This window comes from Malurus melanocephalus, unplaced genomic scaffold, assembly GCF_030028575.1.
Source record: "Malurus melanocephalus ecotype Western Australia unplaced genomic scaffold, MMel_1.1 scaffold_66, whole genome shotgun sequence".
NCBI classification, from domain to species: Eukaryota; Metazoa; Chordata; class Aves; order Passeriformes; family Maluridae; genus Malurus; species Malurus melanocephalus.
The window spans coordinates 2,395,359-2,407,953 of NW_026623298.1; the positions used below are offsets into that span (position 1 = coordinate 2,395,359).

General features: G+C 35.7%; 1 protein-coding gene across 14 annotated transcripts in view; it reads right to left on the bottom strand.

Moving 5' to 3' along the window:
- The window catches only part of MYCBP2 (MYC binding protein 2), a 168,462-nt gene that overhangs the window by 117,347 nt on the left and 38,520 nt on the right, over positions 1-12,595 (bottom strand). For 13 of the 14 annotated variants that reach the window (XM_057366504.1, XM_057366511.1, XM_057366497.1 and 10 more), the window contains exons 9-17: positions 9,650-9,723; positions 8,354-8,492; positions 7,680-7,756; positions 5,974-6,178; positions 4,906-5,070; positions 4,050-4,208; positions 3,406-3,610; positions 2,592-2,737; positions 1,789-1,890 (exon numbers count right to left, since the gene is read on the bottom strand). In XM_057366504.1, the coding sequence (XP_057222487.1) occupies positions 1,789-1,890; positions 2,592-2,737; positions 3,406-3,610; positions 4,050-4,208; positions 4,906-5,070; positions 5,974-6,178; positions 7,680-7,756; positions 8,354-8,492; positions 9,650-9,723 (1,272 nt within the window). Of the gene's footprint in view, positions 1-1,788; positions 1,891-2,591; positions 2,738-3,405; positions 3,611-4,049; positions 4,209-4,905; positions 5,071-5,973; positions 6,179-7,679; positions 7,757-8,353; positions 8,493-9,649; positions 9,724-12,595 lie in introns of those variants that run through there. The other variant, XM_057366509.1, reaches the window with a different exon arrangement.

The window sequence follows — 12,595 nt, forward strand, 5'->3', positions numbered from 1 at the left end:
TTTAGATGGAGAAGCAAAAGAATTCTTTAATCTAGTTATGCAAATCAAGATTGATTATCAAACCAAATATTAATACCTGATTCTATAAATTAAGATCTATAACTATTTGAGAAACACCGTTCCCAGCTTTCTCACAGTCATTGTGAACCAAAACAGGAGACTATCTCCAACCCTTCTAGATAGGCATACCCACTACCACCTACAGCCACGTAAGTATGGGATTTCAATGCTCTTTTGACAGAGAATAACACAATTGTGTGCAACATGCTGGCCAACAATATCTTTTTAGCTATAGTCCCYATGCAGAATCACAGAATCAAATGGGTTGAAACGAAACACCCCCCACCTCAACTAGACCATGGCACTAAAGTGCCACATCTGGTCTTTAACACCTTCAGGGATGGCAACTCCACTTTCTCCCTGGGCAGCCCATTTCAATGCCCAGTCACTCTTTCTGTAAAGAACTTCTTCCTAATATCCAGCAGAAAAATCCCCTGGAACAGCTTAAGACTGTGTTCTCCTGTCCTGTCACTGGTTTCCTGGGAGAAGAGGCTGTCCCCCACCTGGCTACAACCTCCTTTCACCTCGACACCTACAAAAACAACAATAACAATTATCACTGMTGGGCTGAACAGCAGCACCTTTCAATAATGCCTGGGCATTCTCCTAGGATTCAAGAAAAAATTGTTAGCTGCTCCTAATATTTGCCAGCAGCACACAGCAGCTGTGATGTGACCTAAACAAAGGCTTCCTCTCTTCACCTCACACCTAAGATTAGCCGTAAAGATTCAAAGAAAAATAAAYATTCCGTCCTTTTCCATATGCATAGACAACTACAAACTTTCTTTTCCTTGTTACTCTTCATTTGTGGTTAAAACCACAACTTGGTAGTGCAAGTAAAATAAAGGCACAATTTGCATCRTAAGATTCACTGGCACAGTCTAGGAAATAATTCAGATTACAAGGCACATTCTGTATTCAAGTAAAACTAGTATCTAATTCATAAAAGAAGAACCAAAGCAGTATTTTCTAACACAGCAGGAACTTGAAAAACCATAYGTCCCAATAAATTATTCCTCTTTACAACACACAATAATCTTAACAACCACAATATCATGCTTCACAAAAGTATTACAGTTTATATCAGTCTAAATTTCCCAAGTTTAATTTGAAAAGAGACTGAGGTATTCTAGAACAAGAAGAGTACTGAGTTCTTAAGGTACATTATTATTTGTGTGGAAAATCAACAGTGAGGTAGGTACAACAAGAAAATTTTGAAATGTTGCAGTGTTAATTCAGTCTGTGTCAATATTCTCAYGTTATGCAAATACAGAAAAGTTCACTTTATAAAATAAAATTCTGCCTACTATTATACAACAGAAATTGAATAATTTATTATAGTAATTAAATAACRTAATAGGTAAATAGAATGGGACAGGGCTGTAGTCTTTTCATCTCTTCTGATAAAAATGTTTTAGCATCTATATTTTAAAAAACAATCATTCAGCTAGGAAAAAGAAAAAAAAAACCAAAAACCCTGACTCATGAAAGTGATATAAAATGCTCCTTTTCACCATTAAAATTCTGATTTTTATGTGTAGACTTTGTTAAACACATAGCTTTTTCCCAATTTTCTAAAAGCATCCTACATAACATAAGCTACCTATTTATGATCTGATTTTTGTTTGATTATTGTACAGGCTCACTGGAGGAAGACATTTTCTTTCTCAGAAAACAGACTCAGAAGTTTCCTAAGCTATTTAAGCTTCTTCTCAGCAAGTAACTCACCTCTTCCTTCTTCTATCCTATGTCTCCTAATTACACGTTGCCGCTTTTCTTCTTGTCGAAGCTGAAGGTGTTCTTCAATATTAACTCCAGGAACAGGGACAGCTAAATAGATTAAGAAAATAAAATATGCAAACCTATCTTCTTAACAATCTTTAAAATTGTTACGGTARCAATAAACCCTAAAAGAATTTAAGTAAACAAAAACTGAAAACCTACTTACTGATTGCTCTTTATATGGCCCTGACAATAAAAGAAAATACTTGAGTAAATTTGGATGACTCCTAAGCTTTATCTCCTAATTTCCTTGTTTTTCAAGAACCTGACAATTCCAACATCACTAAGTAGTACTTGGGCATATAGATATAGATGTATAGTTATGTGTTGTCATGATTATTTCTATTCTCCACTAAAAGTCAAATCTACAATTTCTGTTTTTAAAAGGTTTTACATGAACTTGCCATGTTTTAGTTTAAGAATGCTTAAACCCTGATAGAAACAATATAGAAAAATATTCAGGATATAAAAAGGGACAAGAACTTTGTAACATCAACATTAGTGTCATAATTGCACAAGTCATGACAGATGACTATAGCACGGGTAAGCCTAAAACACTTCACTAGACAGAATGAWCCCACTTTGCTTTATCACCAAGTACTAAATCTGACTTTTAAGCACCATTTCAACAACATTATACTAAAACTGTCCTGTAATAATAAAGTGYGCAAACAAATGTACTGAGGGGGAATAAAAGGTACAGTAAAAACGAGAATTTAAAGCCATCTTGCTCATTTCATATCACTTACCCAACAAGAGATCTAAAGGTATCATCTCTTTTACGGCATCAAGGATTCCTCTTTGCCTTGCTTCCTGGCCATCCAGTTCTCTAGCACAYGCCTTGCAGCAGCCACACACAGCACAGCCTGACTCACCTGAGCCACAGCCACAGATTCTGCAGCAAACAGAATCTGTGCATTACTTTTGGTTTTGTGCATTACTGATGCCTTTGTAATTAAAACATAAATTAATAGTTTGTTCTATCTGTGGACATGCAAGTTTTCCTGAAATAAACAGAAACTACAGCCAGCTTAAATCCAAGCTGCTGTTGCATGGTGCGAGGACCCCACACTGAATTGACTTCTCACCATTAACTTTTCTTCATTGAATTTAATGTTCACCACATGAAAACAGGAACAAGGAAACAATAAGCACATGAAATGCTGGAGAAAGAGTAATGGTGACACAGTGGCCCTTTGCCACTGTGTTTAAGTTTAATTAAGAAGTAACAGATAAAAGCAACTTCATCAGCAAGATAAAAAACTTCTATCACAGTATGAAGAAATGTTATACAGAGCCAGCAGCTCAGTCAAGAGACAGAGATTATACTGGTGTTCATATCCAACAGCTTATAGTAAAGAACCATATGATAAATTTAAAAAATGTTTTCAAAACTAAATCACCTATAAGCATCACAAGCTATTTAGAGAAATTTTAACTTACTTCTGATTTTAAAAGCACATACTGTTATTAGTTGTAGTGTTACTTTAGATAGAAATTTMAACTAAGCTCGAATGCAACAAGTGCTTTAGCCACCCCACACAGTCCCACACATTTGCTTACCCTCCAGGTACTCTATCAGGACGCCCACTACTAACACAGCTGGCTCCATAGCCCGTGCAATCTCCACACACAGTGCACACCATGCACTGCTCCAGCTTCCATTTATGCATGCCTGGAGGACACATCATGGACTTCTCATCTTTTTCATCCAGTTCCTCTTCCAGGTCTTCATCCATTGCTGTTGCCATGTTCTCAACTCCAAAACCTGATTAAGATATTGAAACACCAAATAGTTGTTTTCTGAGCCCAGAGAGGGTTCTGGTTATCCACAGAGGTAAAGACAGGTTGAASAGGGCTCTGARCAACCTGATCTAGTTGAAGATTTCCCTGCTCATTGCCAGAAGATTGGACTAGTGACCTTTAAAAGATCCCTYCCATCTCAAACCATTYTATGTGTCTATGAACAGTGGCTACTGCTGGAGCTCTGAAGAACACTCAAAGATTAGGTTTTAAAAGCAGTGACTAGGAATGCCTGACTTGCCTGCTCTGCCAGCATAGTGACACTTTTGAAAACTTCTCTGGGCATGGGCATGTTTGATGTTTTTAAGTATGTTACAAAAAAACAAAAAAAACCATTTAGCTTTGTTTTCAGTTTTGGTATTTGCCAGCACAAAAAAAAAGGAAAGAAAAATCAAGATCCCAACCTTTTCCTCCTTGGCTCATAGAGCCCGTGTCTCGTCCACACTGTCCTTTATTATTTACTCCAAATGTCCAAACTTCTCCATTCTTCATTAAYACACAGGTGTGAGCTTTACCCATGGCTACTTGAGTCACAAAATGGCCTTTCAAATCTGTTACTAAGCCTGTAARACATAAAACACTTGAGTGACAAATTGCACTTTCTAACCAAGAAGGAAACTCACTGATATAACAAAATTGCTAGTGAATACTGACAATTTTAAAATTTACAGCAAGTGAGGAGAACAACAGATATAAAAAACAAGTGMTAGAATAAAAAATGAAAGGAGAATTAGGCCTAGGCCACTTGTCCTGCAAAGAAAGAAAAGCCAAAAGCAACCCGAAAASTGCTACAAATCACTTGTTTTGAAGAACAGCTCTAAAGAAGTCATAAGGACACTGGAGTTTATTTAATTCATATTTACTTAAACTGAGATGTACAGGATCACCTGCTACCTTATGAGCAGAGAAATACATAAGACCTGGTTTCCAGCAGCCTTTGTCTGTCGCAAAGCATATCTCATTTTTGTGATGCTTTCCGCCTTCTCATGCCAGACTAACACAGAAGAATATTTTTTCCTCCTCCGTGGCAGACAAATTAATTTGGGTATTTTCCCCAGTGATGCTAAATTCATTTACAGAACTTTAGGAAACTGCTTTTTTTTTTTACCCTTCTGCCATATTTGTCTGAATCAACAGAATGTCACAAATRCATTAGGAAAGTAAGAAATACACAAACAATGTTGTCACAGGCTAAAAACTTCCACACTAATTCCAATTACTCTAGTTGAGAAATCATTTAAAAAAACAATATTAACTTACTTGTACTATCAGAGTAGATGGCATCTTTTCCAAACATATAGAGTTCTCCATCTTTTGAAATTACAGAACTGCTTCCATTATTGCACGCTGTAGATATGACAATCTTTCCTTCCATTTTAATTATTTTTTTAGGCTTATATGGTTTTGATTGCCGTCTGCTTTTAGCTTTAAATAAAGAAATAAATTACAAGTAAATCTACCAAAAAAGCAYAATCAGAGGCATAAGCTTTAGTTTTCAGATGGAAAATGGAAAAAGCCAAACAAACAACTAACTACATGTAAAATCCCCTAGTCTAATTTTACTTGGATTATACTGGCTCCTCTCAAAAAATTCAATGGCAAGGAAAGACATGATTAGATCAGTATCTTTCAGAAATTATTCTTCAACACTTCAATTATTCTTATTAATCTACCACATCATCATCTACCATCTGCTTCGTGAAGTGAAGTATTTAATTTAATGTTACAGCAGATCACAGYTTCAGGGCAMCTAAAGCTATCTTTAATTGTCTTACAAAGTATATTTCAACCTACACACACAACTACATAAATCAAAACTAGGAAATGTGTTAATTTTACATTGATGAGGCATTTGTTAGTCTGAAGATCAAATTCATCGGTCTTTTCTAATGTTTGAAGAATTCTGCTTCATCAAGCACAGAAGATCTGTTTCTACCAGTTCTAAACAATGTATCTCTCCATCAGGCAGCAAAACACCCATTTCCAAAGCTCAATAACACAACAGCAAAGAGGAAAAAGTTTGGCTCTACAGTTTTTCAAAGTCCCAGGCAGACAGCATGCCCTCTTGACTGAATTTACAATTGTCTTTGCTTTGGACAACTCTAAAAYAGTGCTTCCACCACACAATCCAAACTGTGGTAAAGCAGGGATCAGATTCTGCAGCCAAGAGAGGCCGTAGCACTGGTTGTCAGGACCTGTGGCCAGAATAAACTCCAGCACAAATGGCATGCTTCCATGTTGCTGGAAAATGCTGAAAACTTCTTTTCAAATTAAAAACTGCTTAAGAGGCTTTTACCAACTATTGGCCAAGCAAGCAATGATACATACTTGATTCACCATCCTCTCCTTTACTAGCAGAACCTGTGAAGAATATGCTTCCATCCTCAGCAACAAGTAAGGCATGTGAGCCATCATGTCCAACAGAAAACTGAATAATCTTTGGAGATTTTGTGATTGGGAGTTCAACCCATTTGCCAGCTGAAGGGCCACCTTGTTTGATTCCAAGGCTCTGATATTTGCCAGTATAATAAACCTAGGAGAAAAAAGTTTATCAGTTTTAGTTATGCCACAGCACTTCAAGCTTACATAATTCTTAAAGTTGCATTATTTTTAAATCCTTTCATTTCACACCATACAGCACTTTTCTTGACTTTGTTTATGCCATTTCATTACCTCTACCTCAAACCCATCAATTCTGACTTAATGRGGGAAACATTCTGATTAGATTCTGCTTGTTTTCAATTGTGTTTTCYACTGAGCCACTGAGTGAGTTTTCATATATAATTGTTTGGCTATATGAGTTGAACACACAAGAAAGAACAGAAGAAACTACTCAGAGGAAACTAAGCATTTAGAACAYCTCACAAAAATGTCTGATCTGTGCAAAACCAAGATGGTACTATAACAAATTAATTTAAAAATACAAATTACTACATATTTTAATATGCTTCAACAAATTTTTAGAACTTTTTCAGTAAATGCACAGTGGCCACTGAGTACATAAATAACAGAATAAGATATTTCACRTGAACAAACACAAAACTACTGACATAAATGAAAAAGTTTCCTTCAGAACCATGCAGCTCAACAGTTTATAAAATTGGTATGTCAACCTATGGGACACCTAGTGCCATTTTACATTGCCTYATATACTGTATTTCCTAACTTAACAGCGAATTTTATAGACCAAACCCAGGAAATTTGTTAATTTTATACTGAATAGGCATTTTTGTTAGTTGAATGATCAAGTTAATCTGTCTCCTCCAACACTCAAGAGCTCTGCTTGATCAAATTCTGTTACATACCATTAAATTTTATTGCAAAAAAAAAAATTATTCATTAACATTTTCAACAATCTGTTTTGACAACAGCAGAGCAAGGCCTTCATTCCAAGAAAACTATGCAATTTTGAACATGTGCAAATTAAGAACTTCTACAAGATAAATAGCATTARTCTTTAACACTGAAATAGAAACACAGTCATTAATGTAGAGTCAGTGATAGTATTATTTCTTAATTTCCCTGAATATGCAAATACCTCTAAAAAAGTCTCCACTGAGCAGAAACAATGTATCATTCAGAATAGGTTTAAAGAAGTCAAATGAAAAATTTGCATAGGGGTATCAATAATTCTCTAAAGGATCAGAAATAAAATCAGGCTGGGATTTAAACAAATTACTATGATCAGACTGCAGGAAGTTATGAGGTGGTAAAATTTGAAAAGGTGATAACACACAATTTGAAGACAAAAGGCAATTTTGTTTCCCAAATCTGAAACAATGCCCTTCATTGCAAGACTGTAGAAATTCAAGTAATAGATTTCTCAGTGGTTCCAACTATCTGTTTATGCTTTCAAATTACTTTTTGCCTTTTATRTTTCAAACTAGGCTCTGAAAAATATATTTGAATACAGTCATAGACATACATTCTAACAGACTGAAAAGGCAAAAAAATTATGAAAAATAATGATTAAATTAAAAAACACAGAAATCTAYTGGTGCAACTTGCTATTTACTAGAGAACATTTTCAGTACCTTTCCACTAGCAGTTTTCATCAGTGCAAACTCTCTCCCAGCACCAAGGACAGCTGATTCCTCATCAAACCCTGTACCTGTGCAAGTAAGATTGTGTTAACTGAACAGTTGAACCAGGCAGTTTCATAGACCAGTTACCTATCCAACTCTGCTGGTCCATGTAGCCAAATATACTTTTTTTTTGTTCTGACAGAGCCAAAAGCAGGCTCAAAAAAGCAAAAATACCCCAAAGCAAAGGCCAAGTGATGTTTTTTCAAAGTATCTTCATAGATAYTAACAATTATTCACCTAAAATTCTGATGCAAAGGTGTTTTTCAATGTTTAATCCAGTCCGTGGTCCTTTTACCTTGTTAACTTTGACCCACAGCAAGGAGTTCCACACCTTAACTACATTTTATGAAGTCCAAGCTTCAAACAATTATATATTTACCATACAACTGAAGGAAAATACTGGAAAACCATGGATAGTACAAGAGACAGAAGGGTGGTTCAAAATGGATTTATGGATTTGACTCTGAGTCAAATAATGCTTAAGCAGTTCTAAGCACCTCTCCATGTGCTCATTACGGAGTTATATCTTCCTGCACATAATGGAGCCAAAGGGAAGGGCAGTGTTTCACCTCTATTGTTTGATTTATCAGACTTATTATTAACCTTCAAATAAGAGAACTTACTGATAATGTGCAAATCTTTCTCCAGATCAAACAATGAGATGCCACAGGCATGTAAGCATTTTCTTGCAAGCTTAAGCTGCAGCTCTTGTTGCAATACTGGCTCAGTACTCGTGGCAAATATTCGCACTACAAAGCCATCCTGCAATAAATACAAAAATCTCCTTTATATTGTATAATAAATGATTAATTCACTTTTAAAGTCCTAAGTGCATCAACAGCATTATTTCAGAGTAAACTGCCAGAGGACATGTTGGTAAAGTAACATTTATTATAACATAACATTTATTACAGAGGAGAACAGACAAAAATGGTCATCAGGACAAGCTCTGAAGTAAGTATCTGACATACCAACATATATTGAGTTCCATGAAAATATTGTGAACTCTATGAAAATAGTGAACTGCTGTAGAAATGTTACTTTTATAACTATTTACATCTATCTTTCAAGGCCACAACTTCCCCTGATTCAGAACCCAAAATCCTGCATGCAGAGTGACTGCTGAAAGGAGTAGCTAAACAGTTTTCTGTTTACTAGTGCAAAGGTGTATCTTCATCTGGCCATGGTAAAAAAATACCCAGAAAACATGRCAAAAAAAACCAACAGAACAGTTGTTCTGTTAGGAGGGAAATGGATTAGTCCTAGTCTTCTCACAGTTGATGTCTAGCACCTTTTGACAATCCAGTCTCAACTCATTCCTATTTTACAGGCTTCTCACTGTCAAATACCAAAGCAGAACTAAAAATAAAACTTTCTGCTGAAAAAAATCATTAACACTACAGTTTTGTCCATAGTAGGAGCACTTCTTTGGGCTTCCACAGTTTTGGCCAAAAGGCAATTTTCACACAAAACCATCTATTAGAATATAGTATATTTCCTATCTCTTCTATTAAAACTGGCTGAAATGCCCCAACAAGTAATTACAGGAAATAATATCAGGGAAAAAAAATTGTCATTAAGCTCTAAGAAGCTTATCCTACAAAGATCCTGTAAAACATGTTTAAWTTACATAAATCAATGTATAAGAGGTTTTTTTTCCTGAAAGAGCAATGAGTTTTTCTTAAAACTTATCTGAAAAATAAAAAACCTATCACAAATTAAAACTGTATGAATGCCAAATACTGTTTTTTATGCACAAAAGTATCGGCTTCTCATTACTTCTAGTTACATGGATTTCTTCCTTAGCTCTGCTAGTGAAGAAAAAGCCAAACATTAATCAAAAAGGAAGCTATAAATACTGTAAAATAAAACAACACAGTTCAGGGAAAAATAGTTCACTCATAATTTGTAAAACTTACATCTCTAGATGCTGCTATTTGATTAATATATTCTCCATCAGTGAAAAGGATATTCTGCCCTTCAGTATGACAATCTGTGAGAYAAAGACAAAGTGCACTGCATCAGTTTATATTAACATATATACACACACTAATCTCTGCTTTTGTTTAATTCGTTTTCACTCCAATGAGATGCTACTTTGTCTAAAGTGAGATCATACTGCTCTGATGTGTTATTTTGCACTAAGATCTCCTGTCTCACTAAAAGCATGTAATTCTCCTTAGTTCCTGAGTTATTACAGCACTTTCCATTGTATGAAATGTAAGTAGTTATACCCCAATATTTAACTGCAAAAAAAAAGCATTCAGTAGTCACGTCAAAGGCATATTCTAAMCTATTATAACACAACTAAATTCAAATTTTCCAGGACTATTAAGTCTTTCTCCTTCCCCAAAGGCCTCTTTTTTAATATAAGGACTATTATCTTTAAAAAAAACATTTCCTCTGTACAGCATATAAAACATAGAAATAAATGAATCACAGTTTTCATTATTCATCTCTTTTTTTTCATGATTTATAAATTTCATCAAACTATTAGCTGACAATCTAGGGGATTTTTGAAAACTRTGAAGTTTTCAAAAACTTTATACATCACATGTTTAATGAAAATAAGTCAGCTATTTCCAAGAAAAATGGCAGGGAAAGATTTCTACCCWAATAAAAAGACCACTTTCTCTGTAAGTTTATACATATGTCTCCACACAATTTCTTGTTCCTGTCCTGCTCTGTTGATGGATCTACTAGCAAAGAGATTGATACCCGATGGTTTGAAAGGTGCTTGTCTCATTAATTACACAGAGGAAAGAGACTTCTTCCAAAATACTGCCAGACAGCCACTTTACACTCCAGCCTGAGCAAATATCCAGTTTTAGCATTTTACGTATTAAATTTAATGCTAAATGAAGCACACAATGTCTTTCTAGCTAACTAGCAAGCTTGCTATTTTTTTGCTACCTACCTGGAGAATTAAAAATAATACAGCTGAAAATACCCCAGAGAAACTTATTAACTTGTTTACTTTTCCCTSATATACTGCCCAGTCCAATACAGTGTCTTACCAGGAACAGAGTATGCATTAGAAAGCTTTCTGAAATTCTCACATCTGGAAGCAAAGTACCAAAAGCACACAACCCTCCATCCCCATAGAGCACAACCAATTAYGATTCACAGAGGGTATGCAGCAAGCAGGACGGAGAATAGCAGCGGAACCACTTAAGATTGAAATATTGCTCTCGCAAAAATAATCTCAGATTTAACACCCAAAGCCAGTTCATGCTACTAATTCTCTATACTGCAAAGTTGTATTAGTGATAAAAAAGAAGTATCAGTAACTGGATGAGAAGTTCCAAAGCRAATCGAAACGACATTGCTCCAAAAGTTACAGGAAGTTGGTAAACATTAATATTCCTTGAATGACTGAAAATTACATGCTTACACAAGCAGAACAGCCAAGAAAACAGCATATTCTGACCACCAGTGGGTCCATATATTGCTTAGCCTATTGCTTCAGTCATTTCAAGAAGAGGTGAATGTCCCAGTAAACACTTCTGGGGCTTGCTCCTATGTTTAGTACATTTAGGAAATCTGGAAATGGAATGCTTTATTTGTTTTAAAAACRTGTCCTCTAGAAGACTTCCTAAAAATCAGCACTTGATTAGGTAACATCCAGACTCAGCATTAAACATTAAATTAAGGGGAACAGAAAAATATGTAAGGCAAATGAAATATCTGGAAAAACTAGGAGAGTATAGTGTCTCAGCTAGRAAGGAGCTCTTACAATCAATTCCTAAGTCTTATTCAATCTGACCTTGGATATTACTTTGGGGATGAGGAGAACCAAGGTTTGTGTCTGAAGACTGTTTGTAAGAGAAAGGGTTTATGTTTTACTAAAAATACATAACTACAGACATCTGTTAATCACAGCCTCCTTACAGGCTTCAAGGGAAGATGACTGCAAGCATCATCTTCCACACTGGCATGGTGCATTCTGTACCAGTTTATAACACAGGCCTTGAGGTCATCTAGGCTACCCTCAGTTAGTAGTACCTTTCAGACTAAGYGAATAGTCCTGAGCTCCAAGATATTAAATTGCAATTCATACAGCATATGACTTCAACTTCTTCAGCTCAAGACAGTAACTGTTTTAAGGTATGCATTAAGGTAAACATTACTGTTGAAAGAAATGGTCAAGATAAAAACCTCCCCTATAAATTCAAGTCCAGTCATCTAGGAAATTCTCATGGAATTCACACATTCTTTTATGATATGTGGACTGAGAAAACAGATGCACAACTCAAGTACAGTGTACAAYCTTGGCAAAGGCATTAGATACAAGAATCTTAACACATAGCCTGGTAGTTCCAGATATAAGGCTGGATTTGCTAGATCATCTATCAGAGTGGTAAGACTGCCCTTTAAATATAGAKGTTTATGGTTTCAAGGAGCTGATGGATCCTAYTGTCTGAGAAAGGAGAAAATAATGTCCATAGTTCTGTGATTTTTCTAAGGCCACTTGACTTCTAGCTAGGATCAACTTCTAATAACATCTCCTAACAAGCTCCTAATCTCCTATGCATCCCCTGTATTAATAAATTCTAACACCTTTTTAAAATGCACTACCACCAGCCAAGGCATTTGAAAGAGATTAATTCCAGATAGAGCTATATCTGAATACCATACCAGCCAGGAGCAAATATTTGCTGTGTTCAGCAGTTAGCAAAGTTACTGCCCTCTAGTTCTACCCAGCATGGCTTTTCAGAATTGAAACAACCTGCAAGTCACCAGAAGATTTCAGTGGGGCAGCCACGACTATTTAAAGTATCTGAACAGTTTTCCCCAGGTCACACACCTTTCCCCCACCTTCATTTCTTTTTCTCTAATGGAAAACAAAATAACCAGAAGTGGAC